This window comes from Cricetulus griseus, chromosome 8 (genome assembly GCF_003668045.3).
Source record: "Cricetulus griseus strain 17A/GY chromosome 8, alternate assembly CriGri-PICRH-1.0, whole genome shotgun sequence".
Lineage (NCBI taxonomy): Eukaryota > Metazoa > Chordata > Mammalia > Rodentia > Cricetidae > Cricetulus > Cricetulus griseus.
The window spans coordinates 12446047-12467978 of record NC_048601.1 but is presented as its reverse complement, the minus strand read 5'-3'; the positions used below and the strand labels follow the sequence as shown (position 1 = coordinate 12467978).

The following is a 21932-nucleotide window of genomic DNA, read 5'->3' as shown; positions in this document are numbered from 1 at the left end:
ATTGTTTTATACAACTCAGGGTGCAGAGCTTCCCTTTCTCCACTTACCTTTCCTCCAAGTTTTGCAACTGGCTGCAGACATGCTCCACCAAAATTAAAGCAGGTTTAGCATGGTAACTTAATCCCTTCTATAGTCTTGGTTGTTTGAGAGGCTGAGATGAAAGGTTACGGTCCCCAGCCCACTGAGTGCAAAGGTGCCTGTGAATTTGGTTTGTTTTGTGGTTGGAGCTCCTGACTGTAACTCAGCAGACTTCCTGCCTCAGCCTTCCATGCTGAGAGCCACCATACCAGGCTAGAAAGTGATTCTTTTTTATTTTATTTGTTTTTTTTTTGGCGGGGTTGCGGGGGGGGGTCGTTGGAAACAGGGTTTCTCTGTGGCTTTGGAGGCTGTCCTGGAACTAACTCTTGTAGCCCAGGCTGGCCTCGAACTCACAGAGATCCACCTGCTTCTTTCTCCTGAGTGCTGGGATTAAAGGCATGCACCACCAGTGCCGGCAGAAAGTGATTCTTAAGGCAAAAGAAAGTAATTGTTTCTTCCATATCCTGTACTTCTAAGCAGGCTTCTACCATAAGACATAGATTTAACTATTGTGTGTTTACTGAATTGTCTGATTCTTTTTAATTTTTGATGATTTGAAATGAGTTCTCATATAGGGTAAGCTGACCCATACCACATGAGGGAGAATGGAGGGTGATCTTAAACTCCAGATCCCCCTGTCTTTATCTCCTACATCTTGGGCTTACAGGCATTTGCTGCTGTGCCAGACACTTAGTAATTTTCTTAGTTCTAATGAGATACTCACTTTTGTCCAGATACTTTATGAAGTGTTAGACTTTAGTAGCTTTTGATAAGTAGATTATTGAGAATCAAGAGCCATCTGATTGATCTGAATGAGCTGCTGTAACCTTCATAGTGGTGTATTATGGAGTTCCTTCAAATTCTCCTGCATCACTGTTCCTATGCTGTCAGGAATTGATACATTCTTCATTTTATTTAAACTTGGAATATATAACTTGCAGAAGAGAAACTGAATTAGTTTCTTCTGAGGAGTAATTGTTCCACATGATACGTTTTTTTGTTTGCTGTCATACTGAATGTAAGATTTGTCTAGTGTGGTCATGGTTACAGATTTGATTTAGGAAAGTAGATTGTTTAAAAAGTAAAAAGCTTACTCTGTGTGTGTGTGTGTGTGTGTGTGTGTGTGTGTGTGTGTGTGTGTGTTCAGTCACGAGCATGGCATGACAAAGCATGTGGAGGTCAGAGGACAACTTTGTAAGTGTTTCTCTCCTTTCATTATAAATCTCGGGGCTTGAACTCAGGTCTTGGCTTTCATGGCAAGTACTTTGACCTGCTAAGCTGTCGTGCTGTCCAGAAAGCATGTTCTCATTAAAGGTAATTGTTCATCACCGTGCCTGCCACAAATGTAAGCCTCTCACTGAAAACATGTAGGAGAGGGTCTGTGAGATATCCCAGTGGGTAAAGCTGCTTGCTGGGGAGCCTTATCACCTGAATTCAACTCCTGTGACCCACCAAGTGGAAGGAAAGAACTGACTCTTGCCCTCTGACCTCCACACACAATCTGTGGCATGGGTTAGCTTCTGCCCCATCCCAAGTAAATACATGTAATAAAAAATAAAACAGAGAGTCATACCCTATGCAATCAGTCTTAAAAATGTTTGGGTAATTTAGCTTACCAGTAAGGTCTTTCTGAATATATTTGTCAATATTAAATACTGCTTTCATAAAGTTGTCTGCTTTGTATTAATACTACCATGAAAATCTTGACCTAATGCCTTCATACAAATGTTAATTCGAGAGGGCAATGCCTCCTTTATGTCATAAGAAGTCTCTTTGGTCTCTCTTGTATGCAATTGTAATCCTAACGCTTTTGTTCACTATTAAGGAGGTTTCCTTTTTTTGTAGAACCCTTGTTTTCCATATGCCATTATTTTGATTGACTTTGTTTCTGAGGAGGAAGCTATTATGTAGTAATTTTAATTTTCTTTTTAGATAGGATATATGATATTTTTTTAAAGGCCATCTATGCTAGAAAAATCTCATTCAGTATTTTAATGATTGATAGTTTGGCTGGGTATAGAACTCTAATATGAAGTAATTTTCCTTTGTTTTACAATTGAAGATTGTACAGAAAGCAAGTTTTCACTAGTGAGCTATATCTTGGAGCATTTTCTTAAATGATTTCAATGGTGATATCTTCTGCTATTCTGCACTTTCATTTTCAATTTTTGTATAGATACTCTAACTCCCTTTTCTTTCTATTTATAATTTGTCTCCTGCTGAAGCAGTTTGTTTCAAGTTCATCAGATAATTTTTTATTGAATTTTTCATTTCTTATATTAACTCCCCCCCCATTTCCTGCCTGTATTATTCTGTTCTGGACTTAAAAGTGCAACTTTTTTTTTCTTCATATAATAATAGGCTTTGAAATTTTCTTATTGATGAATAGTGAATTGCTTAGTATTGTTGCCTTTTGCTTTCTGTCTTCCATGTTAAAGGCTTAGTTGGGTTCCTTTTTCTGGGCTTACTATACAATATGATGTGGTAGAAAAAAGTCAGTTGAAATACCTAAATTTAGATTGATTTAAACTTTTGTTGTTGTTGCTGGATTTGGAATCCAGCACCTTGTAAATGCCACACCAACCCTCTTACAAACCTACATCTCTGACCTTTGAACTCTCATTTTAATTGGGGAATCTTATTTTCAGACTTCGCTAGGTTTCCCAGAAGCTCCTGTTGCCTGGACTGTTTGATCAGGGCATGTAGATTTACTGAAACAAACGTGGAGAAAGGAGGTGGAGGGGCCATGTGTTTGTTTGCGTGGGTGTGGAGGTCCTAGAAATGCTTCGCGTCACCTCATCTTCCACTGTGCAGGTCCCAGGGATAAACATGTGTTGTCAAGCTTGGTGGCCTAAGTGTCCTCCTGTCAGTCATGTTCCACCCCCTCCAGGGAGATGGAGAAAGGGGACGCATGCCTTTGCAGTTGCAGTTGAAGAAAGCAAGCAGGTTGAGCTGTGGAGTTGTGTAATTGTTGTGAGGGAGGGGCAGAGTCTCCAAAAAAGGATGGATGAGCAGGGCAAAGGAAGTTACATTTTTTAGAACCCAGAAAAGTTGGTGAAGATACAGTTTGTACTTTTCGTTCTTTTATGTCCTTTTTCCCTAAGACATGGATGTGAACAGTTTGTGTAGTGTGTCATAACTAAATAAATGGAACCGTCTACCAAAACACAGTAAAAGTCTTACTACTTAAAGTCTAGTAGTTTTCAATAATTTACACATGTATTGTTATTACAGTAATGTGGTAAATAAAAAATAAGTTTTAATTCCCTCCCTCATTACTACTTGTGTAATTCCTGCCAAATGATTGTGTTCTCTGGACATATAAGTTGATAGTGTAGCACTCACTCTCAGGAGTGTCTAGACTCTGTCATTTGCAAATGCCTTTTGAGACAGCCTGGGACTGTAGGACATGCCTGCATCATTGTAATAATGAGATGAGAAGAGTGTGTGAAAGCATTTCTTAGTCAATGATGGTCCTTATTTAAAATTTCCTAAAAGATAATTTATGACATTAAGTCAAGCTGTGTTGGACTTAGAAATATTAATAGATTTTTTTGTTTTGTTTTGTTTTTTCGAGACAGGGTTTCTCTATGTAGTTTTGGAGCCTATCCTGGCACTCTCTTTGGAGACCAGGCTGTCCTCGAACTCATAGAGATCTGCCTGTCTCTGCCTCCCAAGTGCTGGCATTAAAGGCGTGCGCCACCAATGCCCAGCGAAATATTAATAGAATTTTAAAACAAATAAGTTATATGTGAAAATACAATAATGAAATCTATTGAATGGTATTCTAATTAATAAAACACCCCCCCTCCCCCCGGTACATGACTCAGGGTGCTGCACAAGTCTGACGTGAGTTCTGTCTCTGAAACCCACTGTGGAAGGAGAGAACCAACTCCCAGAAGTCCTCTGCTGTCCACGCACAAGCCACGAGCATGCGTATGTGTTCTGATCTGTGTGCCCACACATCTAGTAGTGGTTGCAATAATACTAATAACTGTTGAAAGAAAAGCAGACCATCTGCTTCTATAGCTGTTTCAAAGCTTAGCTATGCTGTGCAAACAGTAGACACTGTGCAGTTCCTGTCAAACCCTAAAAACTGGAATGTACTCCACAAAAGGCATCTTTACCACATTGGACTCTGAACTGCAGTCTTGTAGGAGAAAATTAGGAAGTAAGAAAAGAGACCCTACAAGTGAAGGTTCATATTTTTCTGAGATTTTTGTGTCAGAAACAAAAAAATGAGAATCTCAATTTACTGTCTGTTGAGATAGTTCTATACTATTGAACAGAAAAATGATGTTCAAGGGAGACAAACTAAGATGCATTCTCTAATGGTACATGATCTCTGGAAAGAGAAATATGAAGTGTGGTGTGGTACGTGCAGCAGAGATAGGAACTGAAGGGCTCGGGAGCAGTTGCTCCAGGTTAGGTGCTGGGCATGCTAAGGAGAAAGGCGGCAAGGAGGAGGGCTGTTAGTGATGGTGACAAATGGTGGCTGTTCTGGCCCATGCCTGTTATTCCAGGACTTTGGAAGGCTGAGGCAGGAGGAATGTGGCTTAGGAATTCTAGGCCTGAAGAGTGGCACTCCTTCTCAAGCAAACAATAAACACTGAATCCAGAATAGGTGAACTCGGCTGGTTTTAGAGACACAGAATGAAGAGATGTGGACAGTGACGTCAGTTGCTGTAACAGCCTTCCATTTTCCTTTTTATCAGACCAAGAGAACTGGAGTCTGAAAGGGCTGGATGAAGCTGCACACCTTGAAGCCGAATGTAGTCTGGGTTATATTTCAGGGTTATTAATTTTTAACTGCAGTTTAATCTCTGAGCCTGTTTTGGCTATCACAAATTGGTGATAAAACTTGCCATTAGGATCAGAGTAACAATTGAGATAGCATCTAAAATTTGCCAGATATCTATATTTTTGTTATTTGTAATGCCTCATCCCATTAAACTTCCATCCTAGTTTTATAGTAATCATATCTATTCCAAACATTCCCAGTTTACTAACTCCTGCTTTTACTGAATCGACAAAGCTGCCCTCAGCCATAGTTCTAAGAGCTACTATGGTTTGGCTAGGTGTGGTGGCACAAACACCCCAAATCCTAGCATTCAAGGGGTGGATGCAGGAGGGTTCCAAGTTTGAGGGCAGCTTGAGTATACAGAGAACTCAGGGTTTCGTTACAATGATGAAACCCTGATAAAACAACGGGGGTTGTTTTATGCAGGAGCGGTGTGGCGGGAGGCTTCCTTAGCATGCTCAAGGCCCAAGCCTGGTCCCCAGACTGTGATCCGATACGGCTTGGATCACGTGTCATGTGTCTTGTTTCCTGCACATATGGCAGTTTTCAAAGATATTATCCAGTCCATCTCATGGAAAAGTGAATAAAGGCCTCTTTCAAGGCCAAGTATTAGACACATTTTATGGAATGTTTCAAATATGTACATAAAATGAGACAATGATCGTCTTTTAGTTGGTTTTTGCCACCTCTTTTAAAAAGTTGTAAGAAATGCCAACATTTCGATAGACATGACACAGGGTAATTAAACTTGAGGACTGAATACCAAAGAAGATGGAAGAAACTGGGCTCCATAGCTGATGGCAAAGGAAGCAGAAGAGGTCCTTTGTGTTGCCTCCCTTTCGCCTGTTCTGCGCCCGCCCGCCTGTGTCTGTGCCAGGCCTGTTTTGCTGGCAGTGTTCTCAGATTTGGCTAAGTGTCGGTCCCTCTTCCAGACTGGCCTGGACCCTTTTGTCCTCCCTACTTTTCCTTCCCAGAGAGTCTGCATCCTCCCTGACTTTTTCCTGTGCCACCTGAGAGTGTGTCTGTCACATCTGGACCACAAAGAGAAGAAATGTTTGATTTTATGAGAAATTACTAAATTAAGCTTTGTTGCCACCTTAGACTTTATTGTTAAAATTAGAAAATGTGGTTGTAAACTTGGATTGAGCACTTCTGAAGATTAGATTCTGTGGGGAAATTTTTAATTAGCTTTTTAAGATTAAAATTAACTTGATCTAATGAATATAAGATTTAAACAAATTTGACACTCTTCTTTTGATGGATGTATTCTATTAAAGGTAAAGAAGAAAAAGTAAAAAAAAAAAAAAAGGGTCTTGAGCTGGGTTTGAGGGGTTTGACTTTTTTCCTCCCCTTTTTTTCTGGACTGAAATGGAGGCTTTCTTTCAGGCGAATTCCCTAGTGTTTGCTCTGTGTGATCTGGCTCTATCTCTGTAACTGCTAAAATGTGGCATGGATTTCAAGTTGTTTGGGATCGGAATGTGCCCAAAGTCTGTTGCAAGTCCGGATTCACAGGCATTTTGTTGTAAAACTGGCTTGTTGCCTTCCGTTTTCTTTTTCTGTGTGCTAAGTAGCTGCATTGTTTGTTGCAGTATATGCATTAGCTATCTGTGTTCAGTTTCCTGCAGGCTGACAAAGTGGGCGGGGCTTTCTTTGATACATGGCTGAGTTTTCACTGTGTGAGTTCTTGAGTGCACGTTGCAGCCATCTTAATTACACTTTTGTGCAACTGAGACTGTGCAGCTGTCTCAAAATGGCTGCTAACCCAATCTCTGAGGCTGCTTAGGCAGCAGATCTGCCAGTGAAGAGACTTGTCACATGCATCAGGATCTGAGGTAAGAACCAGTAAGCTTTTATCTTTAAACATTACAATTAGAAAACATTTGAACATAACCAGCTTTGTATAGGAAAGAGAATTTGCCTGTGAAGAAGTTGCAACGTTTTCTAAGAGCAGTAAACCTATATTAGAGAAACAGTATATTAGGATGGTGAGGTCAAAGGTTAAATTCCTGTGATTTCTCACCATTTTGTTGTCATTGCCAGAACATTTGATCACCACAGTAGTGCTTTTCAAACTCGAGTGACTTATTACTCCTTGTGTATTGGATAGTTAATTCATTAGATATTTGTAGAAATTCAAACAATGTATTAATTGAGCATTTTTTAAAAGAAATTATAAATTAGCCTTCTTTGGAAAGAGGAGTTTCTGCTTTTTAAAATGAGTTATTATTTGGTAGCTTTGTAAAAAGTACTAATTTGCTATATAAATCAGAAAAATAGTGTCTTTTTTATTTTTTATTATATGCTTCAGTGCTTTCTCATGTACTGCTTTTTATTTTATAATTAATATATATTTATAATATCTCACTTTTTCTTTATTTTTTGTTTGAATTGACATTTGAATCCAGATTTTAAATTTTAGAATAATTTTACATATAGACCTCAGACCTTTTTATTTTTAAAATCTAATGTAGACTGATAACTAGAGAGCTGGAATAAATACTGTTTTAATTAACTAAGTGACATTATTATGTATATTTAAAACTTAACATTCAAAGGGATTATAAATTTAAAGGTTTTTTAGCATTGTAAAACAGAAATATTTGCTGAACTAGTAGAGTATACAGTTTCATGGTTACCTAGCAAGTTGGGAGAATAAATTTTTCTTCCTTCCTTTTTCTTTCTTTAGACATGATCTCAGTGTGGTCCAGTGTTGGCTCTAGTTTGCTGAGTAGCCTAGGTTGCCTTGGGCCCCTTACCTCCAGCCTCTGTCTCTCCAGGACTGGGATCACATGCATACATGCTGCCATGGATTCCCAAAAGAGGGAATGGAATTTAATCACATAATTTGGGGAGAACAGTTACATTTTAAGCGGTGCTTCAGTTATAGTAATTACTGAATTGTTTTCTGAATGGTACATTATACTCCTGTAATTGTGTCAATAGAATATTTTAAACATATTCTTGACTAATACAATAGAGAACAGTTCTGAACATTCTGTATAGAGCTTTTATTTTCCATTTTTGTAAGGTTTTACTCTTTTTACCCCTCCTTCTCTGTTTTTACTTTTTTAAAAACAGATCTGGCCTTGACTTTGCAATCCTCTTGCTTCAGCCTCCCAGAATTATAGGCAAGTACTACCAAGTCTGGTTCTAAAAGCAACTTTTAAAACAGCAAATAATTAGATTTTTGCAAATTCTTAAATTCTTAGGGAAGGCCCCAACATATCCAACATATTAAAAGCTTACACATGAAATTTTATTTTGTACTTATTTTATAGTATGGATTTATAAAATTTACTTGTTATAATTGTATTTAATAAATGAGGTATTATAACAAAACTTCGAAATGAGAGCACATATGACGTTTAGAAGTTTATATTATTGTGCAGATCTAGTTCACTTAGCCTCTAATGCACTATGGAATTCTGTTTGAAATTTATCCTTGAATGCATCTACTTTTTTCTTTCTTTTTTTGTTTTCTTAAAGATGTAGACTAAAATATTAGATCTGCTACTTAATAGTTGAAAATTGCTACCTTGTCATAAACATAAATTTATACTTGCTCTTGGTTTTATATATATATATAAAGTGTGTGTATCTATATACATAGATATATACATACAAGTTTAATATAAATTTTTTGTAATTTAATCACAAGTAAAATGATGACTCATCATAATTTGAATGATAATTCATATAATCACCTGGAAATGTTCATTTGCCTCAAAAACAGAAACAGGAAAACTTGCTTTGTGTGAACGTGTGAGCAAGTCTGCTTTCCTTTCTGCTCAGTAGCATGACAGGAGAGGGAACTACTCCAGCCTCAGTCACTCCTTTTCATGTCTGAGTAGTTCAGTGTCTTGGTGGAAGAATGGAAGGGGATTATGGGATTTAAATATGTAGATCTGAAGATAGCCACTTGGTCTTTAATGTGGAGGAAAATGGATTAGGTTGACATTAGTGAACAGTTTATGTTGGCATTCACGTTTTTTGCCTTTTGTTGCTGAGTGTAGAGTTTACACTCATACTTACCAGTTATGCATGGGGAAATCTAAACTCTGGTTACTTAGGCTATCATTGCTAACTTTACATTGCTGTTTTCCATTTCTATAAGCATAGACTAGATCTTGGATAATTTTGTGTTGGTTGCAGCTTTAAAATTTCTGTGATGAATTACTTATTTATTACTAGTACTACTACTATTATTATTATTAATTTTTGGCTTTTTGAGACAGGGTTTCTCTGTCTGTAGCTGTGGCCCTCTGTGTGTAGTCCTGACTTTCCTGGAACTTGCTTTGTAGACCAGGCTAGCCTTGCACTTACAGAGCCTCCCAAGTGCTGGGACTGAAGGCATGCACCACCACTGCCTGGCTTGGAAACTGAATTCTTGAGGCCATTTATATTGTCCATTCTTCTTTCTCCTCCCTATCGCTTACCCCTTTTCATAGGCTACTTAAAAATAGATTTAGTGTAAGTCTCAAAAGTTCATTGATTCAAGTCGACATTTCAATATGAATCCCCTTTTGGTTACCTTTTTCTGAAACTGGCTCATTTCATTTCTTCAGTTTATTCTCAAATGTCACATGCCTTGTCATGTGTGACTAGATTAGAGCATCTTGGGAAAGAATGAGGAATTTCTCATATAATTCGTGCTGCAGTACATTTATAAGTAAAACCTGAATCGAATGTTGTTATTACAGAATTGCAAGTGTAGGATAAATGCTTCAATTGTAGTCTGGGTGAGTTGTGCAAATATATTGTAAGAAAACCACCTCTCTGAGAGATGACTTGTATTCAGGGCCAAGTGTTTCCTGTGCTTCAGGTGCAAATGAGGACCACAAAGGGACAGCTGTTAGACTTATGATATCCTCCAACTACTGCCTATTTTTCTAGTTAACATCTAACATCAATTTTTACTAAAGATCCACATCTTGCCTCTAAATGTTGTGTGGGGCAATGGTATGCCTGTTTATTCCCAGTAATAAACTCTGAGTAGACAGGTCTCTCAGATGGGACATGCTCTTCACTAGTTTACTTCTGCCAGGCAGTTCCCTTATAATTCCTTTTCAACTCAGTTAATGGAAGTGTTGACAGCCTTAAATATCTAAAATATAGTTTCTCACCCAAAGAAAATAAACAAATAAAATCTAGTCTACTCTACCTAACCTAGGATGACCTAACATATGTTAAGGAGGTGTATTTTTTAGAAGATATGGTACCTTTGATAGCATTTTTTCTAATTAAAATTTTTCTTGAGATTTATTTTTATGTTTATGGGTATTTTGCCTGAATGCATGTCTATACACCATATGTGTACGGTGCCCACAGATGCCAGAAGAGGACATTGTTTCTTCTGGGTCTGGAATTACAGACAGTTGTGAGCTGCTATGTGGGTGCTGGGAATTGAACTTGGGTCCTCTGGATGAGCAGTCAGTGCTCTTAACTGCTGAGTTATCTCTCCTATCTCTATTGTATTTTTTGTTTCCAATGTTAGAACACTATGGGGCCTAACAGATTTAGTGACATCAGCCTATGATTTAAAGTGAGAAGATTAAAGTCCTCAATTAGAAATATGTAAAAGGACCGTGAGGGTTTCTTCTGTTCATGGTATACTGTTACAGACATCATTGGCTTCAACCAGTCTTGATGTTGGTTGAAAATAAGAAAACTTTAAACTGCATTCCAGAAGTACGGCGTGCTACAGTTAAGTGAAACAACATTTTGTCATCCATGGTTTCTACCAAAGTGAACACAATTTTAACACTCAGTGAGTTTTCTAATAGGAAGTTTCCTTAGTTGAAAACAGTTTCTGATAAATAGATAATATTGGAAGCCACTATAAATTTAGCTTTGAAAACAGCACCATGTCAGCTGTGAAAATTGTTTGATGGTGCATAACCTGGTAAATTACCATTGTGGCCTAACTAAGCCCCCACTTAAGTGCTTTCTTGTGTAAGAGTTGCTTTGCTCATTGTGTCTCTTCACAGCACTAGAACAGTGGTAAGATAGACAGTTGGTACCAGGGAGTGAAGTATTGCTGAGACAGGCCTGACCATGCTCCTTGTTGGAGGAATATGGAAGACTTGGGGACTTTAGATTAGGAATGTGGTTGAATGCTTTAAGTGGTGCTTTATGGGCCAAACACTAGGAGCATGGAAGACAGTGGCTCTGAGAGCAGTCTAGAATATGATGCTTGGCTCTAGACATTTCAGAGGGGAAGAATATTGGTAAGTGGCTTAGATACTTTGTTATGATATTTTGGCAAAGAATGTGGCTGCTTTCTGCCCTTATCTGAAAAATCTGCCTGAGGTTAAAGTGAAGAGTTTTGGATTAATGGCCTTCACAGAGGAGATTTCAAGACAGACTAGTATTGACTGGGTTGGGTGATTATTAGTGGCCACTCTTATGTAGATCTGCTATGAATAGATCTACTATGAAATGTAGCAAGCTGGACAAAGGAAGTAATGGAAGAAAGTCTAGTGCCCATGGAGATAAGTGTGGTTATTAAGAGTTTCTTTGGCCATGTTATCTCTTCCTAGCAATAGAACAGTGACTGAGATGCTTTAAAGCCTGGGTATTTCTAACCCCCTTCAGTTCTTGAGGCTTTATGGTGAATGTTGTGCTTTCACAAGCTCTCGGCATTCAGACCTGGGTCTCCCACTCTCACCCAGAATTTAAGTGTGTGGTTAATTCTGAAGTTACATTGTTTTTATGTCATTCGTCTGCTGGGGTGGAATGAGAGAGGACAGTGTAGTTATTTTAGAAGAATTGATCATTTCCTTTCAGTCATTGTCTCTCCCAGATAACATTACAGCTACCTGCATATCGGGAGGCCACCGTTTACTGTTTATACAACAATAACTTCTTTTTACTTAGTCTCATTATTATATAAATAATAACTTAATTAAGTTAAAATAAGATTAAAAATGCAGAACAGGGGCTCAGAAGATGGCTCAGTGGTTAAGAGTGCTTACAGCTCTTGAAGAGGACAGGAGTTAAGTTCTCAGCATCCTCTTCGGGTGACTCACAGCTGGCTTCAGCTTCAGCTTCAGAGTTCTGACAGCTCAGGCTACTGTGTTTTTTTGTTTGTATTGTACTGTGTGTGTGTGTGTGTGTGTGTGTGTGTGTATGTGTATCTAGCATTTACATGGACATAACCTATATGCAAACATACATACATAGATATATACATACATACAGGTAATTTAAAATAATAAAATAAATCTAAATCTAAAAAACAACATTTTGAGAGAATCCCTTGTATTTGTTATTTTGAACGTGGCACTAGTTTGTGGATTTGACTATAGTTTAGATAATCTGTATTTTTAAAGTAAGAGGGGATTTTGAGTTTGTATCAGTAAATCATTAAGTGGCTAAAAACAGCGTAAGCAAAGGCATCCACATCTGTAGGTTGTGACTTGATGTTTGCCCACGAGGACTTTGCTAATGGAAATAATTAGTGACATAAGTGTTTGGTTTTTGGAGACTGGGTTTCTGTGTGTAACAGCCCTCTCTGTCCTGGAACTTGGTTTGTAGACCAGGCTGGTCTCGAACTCAAACTCAGAGATCTGCTTGCCTCCATCACCTGGCCTTACGATATAATTTTGACAGGAATGTGGCACTGACATTTGTAACTTAATGTGTCCATGTTTTGATAGGAAGAACATGCTTTGGTAATGTATTAATTGGCGTTAGTAAATATGTTGAATTATTTGACTATCGTAATAATGGTACCTGAGTGTGTGCATTGTATTTGATGAATTGTCAGTGTTTCTAAGATCAAGTTTATTTAAGGAAATTTATATTTACTCATATATTAGAGTGAAAATAGCTTATATTTAATGAGTTGTAATATGGTTTTAATGATTGTAAAATTAGCAAATACTAAATTTTACTTTTTAGTCTGTGAAACAAGTAAGCTAAGGATTTAAAAAAAAATCTTTGGGGATTTAAATTGTTTCATGTGGCAGGAGTTGAATTTCAGTTACACAAAAGTTAGAAGATGCTTTTGTTTTATTCCTTGGAAGTGAATTATTTTAGTGAATAGCTAGCTAGTTGTCTTCTAGAACCAGTTAGTGACTGTTGGAGAAGGAATGGGGACAAGGAATGGGGATGGTTTTCTCACCAGTGCTGTCCTTTAGTTTGCTCTTGAAGAAAGGGCTGCTTTATTTATGTAAATTGTTCTTACTGGCGCCAGCTAGCTGGAACTGCAGTCTGGCTGTGCAGTGGCAGCAAATAATATGTGTCATGGACTTGCTCTTTGGAATGTGTGAGAATTCAGCCTTTAGGCTGATTGATACTACAGAGTTGACGAGGCATTAGTGTTACAGTAAAGACACCTCCAAAGTTGATAGTGAGCATGGGTACAAGAGCAGGAGTGAGCTTTTTAAACGTAAGTTCTGGTATTAGAGACTGTGCCCACTGATAGCATTGGTGATAGGTGGGAGGTACTTAAGTGCCTGCAGTTGCTGCAGACTCACAGTTGACAGCATGGAAAATCAGCACAAAGAATCTGGATGCTAGGCGTTTTCACTGGAAGCAGTCATTTTGAAATAAACTCTTGTGTTCAGTAAGCATCACTGATAGATTGGATGACAGGTTTTGGCTTTATGGCTAATGGGATGTTTGCTGCACTAACTGCACAACAGATGTGTGAAACATTGAAAGGAATATAACATGTAGCCACCTATTGTATTGTAGTCCCCCCCCCCTTTTTTTTTTTTTTTAGTGAGTTTGAATCAAATAAATATAGGCTCAAGGCTAACCTAGAAGTTTCATTAGATTTTAAAGTTTACACTGGCTTAGAAGAGGAAGTCTTTACAGTATCATGCTGCCCTCAGGTAAGAGACTCAGGTCCGTTTTCTGAGCCACCTCCCTACCCAAGGTACCATATCTGTCTCTTTGCCTTAGGCAGATTTTTGTTGTTTTCAACTCTAGTGATAACAGGATTGGTAGATTATTGATGTTAATATTCTAGAGGTTTTTGAGAGACATACTTGGATTTGTTCTTTTAAAGAGATGTCATTTTCATCCTTACAAAATTCCTTCACGTTGAAATTGAGATGAAGTGAAGTGAGCTTCATGTGGATATTACTCATGTATGTAATACATTCATACTACACATGCATCAGTTTTAGACCTTTTTTCATTATAGCCAGTTACCATGTTCTCAGTTAAACTAACACAACTGGTGTATGAGAAGAAACGGAGGGCATTCTCTACCTTATTCACCGTGAGGTTTTAGTGTACATTTAACACACAATTGAGCATTGCAGATCAGACTGCTTATGTGGTCACATTTGACTTACTAATGTGTTAAATAATAGGTGTTTATACAGAGATAACAGGATCAAGTTTTTCATTCCAGTTTTGTAATCATTTTATTTCCAAATATTTCAGTTTATCACAATTTTAAAATGCGCTAATTAGAAATTCCAGTACACCTAACATCTTATTTCCTGAGTTGCTAGTGGTACACAGGCATTGCTACTCTTGTATTGTATACCTGAAATACTACATCCCACTAAAATAAAAATAGCCATGTATAGTAGAGGCTTTTAAAAATACTCTAAAGATAGAAAGGCATCTGTTTGTGAAGAAATGCACGTGTGTTTATTAATGTCAGGGTCAGAAACTTGATATTTCAAATTGATGGCATTATGTTTGGGAACTAGGTATATGTATGAGAAGGTAGTCAGGGGACTGGTATTTATATGTAGGAAAAGAAGAGAGTTACTGAACTCAGTTTCAAGCCAGTCTGCACTACCAAATGAGTTCTAAACCTGCTTGGGCTATAGAGTGAGACCCTGAAAAAAGCCAAAACAAAACCAAAGCAAAATTTCCTCTTAGATGATGAGATAATTTAGTGCACTGTAGAAGTGGGAACAAACAGCCACACTGGCGTAGTTGGAGCATTACTTTCTGCACAGGACTTGTTTTCCTGTCGGGATGGATCCTCCTGCTTCTGCCTCAGCATCCTAACGGCCAACAGGGCTAGAAAGCATTCCCACTTAGTCCTATGAGCAGGCAGACATGCCACGGATGATGAACGCTCCTTGAGGCAAAGTTGGCTTTGTCATGTTGCTTCCCCATGTCTGTGTATTATTCCTGGAGCCATTAAAATACCTTGTATTTCCTAGGCTAAATCGTCTTTATTTTCTACAACTTTTCCTTATACATGTTTCAGATTATTCTTTAGGATGGGCATCCTGATTTTTATTTTAAAGGTATTAAAAGATGTACCCCCTTCTCCGAGACTTTCTATCTCTGTTCTGTGGTCTAACTTTGTTTTTGATAGCCAATTTGTGCTGTTGAAGATTCTAAGTTTGTTTATCATTTATTTATTTGGTTTTGTTGTTTTTTGTGTGTCCTGGAACTCACTCTGAAGACCAGGCTGCCTTGCTACTCAAGTGCTGGGATTAAAAGGTGTGCACTACCACTGCCCAGCCTTGTTTTCTTTCTTTTTTCTTTTTTTTTTTTACGTTTATTTAGTTGTTAGTATGGAGGTCTAAAGTCGACTTTTGAGAGTCAGTGGAGTTTGGGGATTAAATTCAGGTCAAGAGAAAAAAAAGCCTTTACCCACTAAGACCTCAGTCTTTTTTGGGGGTGGGGAGTTCAAGGCAGGGTGTCTCCGTGGCTTTGCAGGCTGTCCTGGAACTAGCTCTTGTAGACTAGGCTGGTCTTGAACTCACAGAAATCCGACTGCCTCTGCCTCCTGAGTGCTGGGGTGTACTACCACCGCCCGGCGAGACCTCAGTCTTACCAGCCCAGAGTTTATAATAAATTACATCCATTCAGTCTTTTCTGGTGCTCCATTGATGATCTGTACTTTACTTGAATATTTGAGACAAGTAGGTTTTCTTAATATTTGTGCCTTTGACATTTCTATTATTTTTATGCTTTCTCTGAATCTTGCTTGCTAAATTTTTCTTCTTTATTTTTTCATTATTTGACAACTGTGCTTTAAGTTTCTTTGATGGTTTCTGCTTCTGCTGTATTGAATTGGCATTATACCGTTCTGGCTTTATTAGTGAGTTTTTTGTCAGTAGAATTAAATGCACTAACTTTTTTGAATTAGTGCAATTAAGACTATCAATTTTTTTTTAAAGAGACTCATCTTGTCAACTAATGACATAAGAGTATTAAGTCCACCGATGCATACATACATTCATTCACTTGTTTATTTATTCATTTACAAACCAGGTCTTTCCACATAGCCCTGGCTGTCCTGGAACTCACTCTGTAGAGCAGGCTGATCTTGAACTCTCCTACTTCTGCCTTCTGAGTGTCCAAGAATATTAGGTTTTTATAGGACTAGTTTAGTAGAATTACTTAGGATGTATTTTTTTTTTTTTTTTTACAAATTGCCTCCTTAACCTGAGATTCTTTCCTTTTAATTTATAGAGAGAAAATCTTTTCTCTGATCATCTTATGTGTGAGCTTTTTTGCTATTGAATTTATAAAAATTGTACTGCCACATGTGAAGCCACTATGTATATTTGTTGGGTATATTTATAGGAATTTTACATTGTGGCCATATTAGTATATGCGTCTATGTATTTCCCTAGCACTCTAGGTTGTCAATAGAAAGATTTACTATTTTTATTGCAGCTATAGAGTTTAGGAAGAAGTGTGTGTCTCTGCTTGAGGATATATTGTTTCCTCTGAGTGTCTGAGTCCTGTTCTGACTGGCGACACTCAAAGTCCATTGTTTAGTGTGTCTGACATGTGCTTGTGGGGTGGCTGGTCCCCTCCCTCCTTAGAGCGGCTGCATTACTTGAGTCTCACTTAGAATCTTCTAAAATATGTTATATATAGCATTTATTTATATGCTCCTCCAATTTTGGGTCAGATTTTGGTAGTATGTAATTTTTTTATTCATAGCTTCTATATTGCTTTATTATAAGATGTCTCTTAGGTGGAATACCTATATGATGGTTTAAAAACGTTTTTAATAGCTTGAAATTCAGCTCTCTCTGTGTGTGATGTTTTCTGTCCTGCTAGTGTCTTTGTCTCTTCTGCATAGTTTTTGCCCCATCCCTGTGAACTTCAGTATTAAATTTTAGTTCTGAATATTTATTTTAAAGATGAATCTGCAGTTATTTCATCTTGCCTATTGAGCTAATTTGTTTGGAATATTGCTGTTTCCCTTATCTGATTTGTTCTTAGATTTTTGCCTTTTATGTTTGTAATATATCTTGATGTTTAACAAGAATCTGATTTTTTTTTCAGTCTTTGCTTAGAAGTAGCATCGTTATTTCTTTATCCTTGTTAATTGTTAATTTAGGCTATTATGGGGGGGAAGGGAGGAAGACAAACAAAAAACCCTTTCCCCTTGAACTTTGAGGGTGGTGCTTTCTTTTCATCTTTACTAGTGCTGATGGCAAGTCTAATGCCAGTTTAATTGCCGCTTCAGACTCATAAGTTCTTAGCCTTTCTTTTCCGGGCTTATGAAATCTTATGATATGCTGAGTATCAATGTTTATTTTGCTTGCTTTAATTTTCAGTATTTAGAAGTCCTTTATTTAGCTCTGAAAGTTTTTCTTGTTTTATTTTTCTTCTTGACTTTTTCCTGGACACCTCCCCCGCCACCAGTATTCTAGAGTGAAATGACATTTACTAGCCTCTGTCTGTCTTCTGCGGAACATAAATTCTGGGTGCTGATTAACTAGATCATTTCACTTGTACTCACTTGAATCATTTTTAATTTCTAAGGTTTAAGATTAACTTTCTTCTTAAGCATAATGTATTTTTACTAGTTTTAATTATGTGTGCTATGTGTCTGGGTGGATTGCTTGCACCTGAGAGCAGGTGCCTGTGGAGCCCAGCAGCATCAACTCCTCACGGAGCTGCTGTTCATGTAGTTGTGAGCTGGACACCAAACTCAGATCCTCGGAAAGTATAGTGTGCACTCTTAACTGCTGAGCCACCCTTCAGCCTAAATTCCTTTGTACTCTTTCTTTTTTTTTTTTTCCGTAATTATTTAATGTGTATGGCATGTGTGCTTGCCTGTTTGTCTGTGCATCATGTGTGTGCAGGGCCCATAGAGGCCAAGAAAGGGGGTGTTGGGTTCCCTTGGAGCTGGGATTACAAAGTTGTGAGCCACTGTATGGGTGATTGGAATCGAGCCCTGGTCCTCTGGAAGAGCAGCCAGTGCTCTTGATAGCTGATCCATCTCTCCAGCCCCTTCACCTGCGTTTTATTTATTTATTTATTTATTTATTTATTTATTTATTTAAAGTTAGGGAACAAGCTTGTTTCACATGTAAGTCCCTTCTCCCTCTCCCTCCCCTCACCCTCATCCCTCCTCCCCCACCCTCAACCTACCATCTGTGTTCTTCATTGTATTCTTATTTATTTACTCATTAATGTTTTGTGTGTTTTGGGAATGTGTGTAGTCTGGAGGTTGATGTTGGGTATCTTCCTTGATCACGTTCCAATGTGGTTTTTGAGATAAGTCTCATTTAGCCTGAATCTCACCAGTTTCCCAGGCTGGCTGGCCAGCGGGCTCTGGGGATCCTTCTTTCTCTACCTCCCCAGCACTAGGATTATAGATGCTTGCTTCTACACCTGGCTTTTTACGCAGGTTCTGAGGATTCCAACTGTTGGTCTGCATGCTTGTAGGGGAAGTGCTTTACCTGCTGGGCTACCTCCTCAGCCCCTTTCTCCTCTGTTCATAATAAGAGCTGGGATGTGGTGCTTACTGTACATGGCACACCCTGTTAATTTGTCCCAGCATGTGTAGTACCACCCCCAACTACAGTCTTTTACACCTCCCCCCTTACTTAGCATTACTGTTGTGGAATAGGATTAGCGGTCAAACACGATGATTCAATGTGTTTTCATCTGAAGATTCAAAGTGACGTATCTGATGTATGTGAAAGTGTATGTCTATTTCTTTTGTCTCTTTTTCAAGTGAGCTGCTTTAACAGGTTTGGCAGTGTAATGTTATAACAACAGGAAAATACTGACTTGTTGTGATATTTGTGCAGAGACTTTATTATAGTACTAACATCACACAGGGGGACATAGATGTAACGTGAGGTTTTTCTGGCCCAGCTATGTTCTGCTGCCCTTCTCTGCCCCAAAGAAACATGCAGATGCTATATTTGTTATTAAGCTGTTGGCTGGCGAGTTGGACTTCTTATTCTTAACCCATAGTTACTATAGTCTATGTATTTTCTCATGGTCTTATCGTACTGGAGAAAAAAGTCTGGGCCTCTTACTCTGTTGGGGTCTACATCACATCTGTTCAGGTCTCCACAGAGAAGAGAAAAGAGGGATTTCTGCTTGTTCCTGTTTATATTCTGATTCTGCCCTGCTACATCACTTCCTGCCTGGATCACACGGCAACTTCTTTACTACATTTCCCAGAATCTTCCTCTACTCCTAGTCCACCTATCTTGCTGCCCAAATTGGCCAATAGTGCTTCTGTTCATCAACCAGTAAGATAAACATATACACAGAACAACATTCCCCATCACACAGACACAGAAAGGAACATGCCTTAAACAGGCAACTGGGCCAGCCAGGAAGGGGCAGTGCCCCTTCATAGGCAAGTCTGGTCCAGGGGTCGTGTGATGAATTACTGACTTTAGTAGTGCATTTAAAAAATTAACTTAATCTATCCGGGCGCTGGTGGTTCACACCTTTAATCCCAGCACTCCGGAGGCAGAAGAAGGAGGATCTCTGTGAGTTCAAGACCAGCTTGGTCTACAAGAGCTAGTTCCAGGGCAGCTTCCAAAGCCACAGAGAAACCCTGTATTGAAAAACAAAAAACAAAACAAAACAAAAAATAATCTTATTTTAAGAATACTGGTGCAAAAATTTCAGATCACCTGGATCTAGAGTTACAGACAGTTGTGGGTGCTGGGAATTGAACCTGGGTCCTCTGGAAGAGCAGCCAGAGCTCTTAACTGCTGAGCTATCTCTTGGGCCCCTTGCAATGCAGTTTTTGACACAGAACTTCTCAGAGGTTTCATCATGCCCTTTTAAAAATATTAACTACATTTGAAAAAACTGTTGGTTAAGATGCTCCATTATTTTTGAAAACTGTTTTCTTAGTGGTCCCCCCCCCTTTTTGTTTTTTACAGTGTAGCTGTGTATTTATTCTGTTATGTTACCCTTTACAGTTGGGCATATCCTAAGATGGAGAGATCAGAGCACCTGAGATCAGAGTGGCAGGGTTAATGCCTATTTGCCCTCATCCGTGATACTGATTGATTCTTCTAACACGGTGTGATACAGCTTCTGTATATCAATGCTAATCACAAGTAATTTGCAGTAGTAAAACTGAAGTATTTTCTTACTTGAATTTTCCGTTTATGTTTATTTTTTCTGAGTCATTTGTAGCTATTTCCCTTTTCCAAGTGGTCCTCAGAATTTTTGTTTAATTTTCATTCTATACCATTGGATTGTCTATTGTTTTATAAGCAACCTGTTTGGTATTGTACTCATATCTAATTTGGTTATTTCTAGTCACTTATTTAAGAAGCTATGTCCTTGTTTATGTTTTAGATAATTATTCTTTTGTACTTTTATTTTTAAGCAATAATTATTAGTCATAAGCATTTGTATTTGGTTGGAAGACTTATTTTTAATTCTTAAAATTTCCCCAATTTTTATAAAGCACTTTTTTGTTTTACATATTAATCTTAAAATTTGTTATACAAAAATTATATAGGTGAAGCTTTAACTAGAATTTCTTCTGATAGTTTTTTTTTTTAAAGGAAGTTGATGTATTTTCTACATTGAGTCATGTACTAAATAATATTTCACACTTTTAAAAATCCTTATAAATGTTTTTATGTATGCAAATGTACTTTTGCTTGATGTTTCCCTTAGTATACCTTCAGGCATTTGAGCTCTTACTGATGAGTTAGGGTTTCTACAGTAGTGAATATATCGCCACACTAGTCCTGCTGCTGCAAGTAGGAAGATTCCTGGTTGAAATGATCCTTGTTTGCTTAAGGAATGATCTTGATGTTGCTAAGTTTCATTCTTATCAGTGTTAATTTATATAAATGAATGAATGTTGAAACATTCAATGCCTTCTCGGTTTTATTTAGAAATGGCAGCTGTAGTTAGTAATTGTTTGGGGTTGGTACTACATTTCCTAAATTTAAATTGTTTCAGTGTTAAAAGAGAAAAATAGTGTGGTTTAGTGTGGAAGCATTATCCTTTAATTGCTGGCCAGATATATAGAGAAGTTTGAGGGCATTGTAGTTGGTTTTCTCCAGTCCTTAAAGGTCTGATGTAATCGCAGTCCCATACGTTGTTCTCGCGAGTGTGCTCACTGAGGCTACTGAGCTGTTGCAGTTGCTTTGTTTGCTAGAAGAGGAGCTTGTGATTGTAAGTTTTCAGAAATACCCGAATATGGTGCTAGATGCTTGGCTTGTAGATTTTACTGTATATCTATCGTTGGGAGTTTTTTGTTCCTTTCTCTATTTCTCCTCCTCATTTCTCCACCTCTTCCTCTTCCCTTTCTGTCTCTTTCTGTTCCTCTTTCTTCTTTTCCTTCTCCTTGTCTGGTTTTTTAAATTCTGGAGGCTCTAGGCTCACTTAAATCCTTTAATGTGGCAGACAGCCAGATTTCCAATAGGCCCAAACCGAGCATGCTGCTGTTGCTTAGCAACTACTTGTGAAGTCTTTGTCTGACTGAATTATAAATAGGGTTATGAGCAGAAGTGCAATTTAAAATGGGATTGGAAGGAAAGTCATATTCTTTTTGAGTGTGTGGGTTTAAAGATTTTTTTAAATGTAGTCTTTAGGACTCTGGCTTATAAAAATTAAGCTTATCAGGAAGACAATAAAGGTTTTGTAAGTTCATGTCTGTAGTTAAACATTTGAAGTCATTTTTTAAAGGATTTTATTTTTATTTGTGTGTGTGCATGCACTCGAGTGTCTGTTTGTGTATGCTTGTGGGTGTATTTGGAGCCTGGAATAGGCTTTGGATCCTATGGAGCTCGAGTTAGCATCAGTTGTGAGTTGAGAGATGTAGGTGCTGGGAACCAAAGTCAGGTCCTTGCAAGAACCACCAGTCAGTCCATCTCTC

The 21932-nt window shown here is 38.1% G+C and overlaps 1 protein-coding gene across 6 annotated transcripts in view; it reads left to right on the top strand.

The window, feature by feature from the left end:
• Positions 1-21932, top strand: part of Atf7ip (activating transcription factor 7 interacting protein) — a 77532-nt gene that overhangs the window by 8363 nt on the left and 47237 nt on the right. For 2 of the 6 annotated variants that reach the window (XM_027429901.2, XM_027429900.2), the window contains exon 1: positions 6407-6711. The exons of 2 other annotated variants lie outside the window; for them this stretch is intronic. In XM_027429901.2, coding sequence (XP_027285702.1) covers positions 6695-6711 — 17 coding nt within the window. In that variant the 5' untranslated portion in view covers positions 6407-6694. Of the gene's footprint in view, positions 1-6404; positions 6712-21932 lie in introns of those variants that run through there. 2 more of the 6 variants (XM_027429904.2, XM_027429903.2) reach the window with 2 other exon arrangements.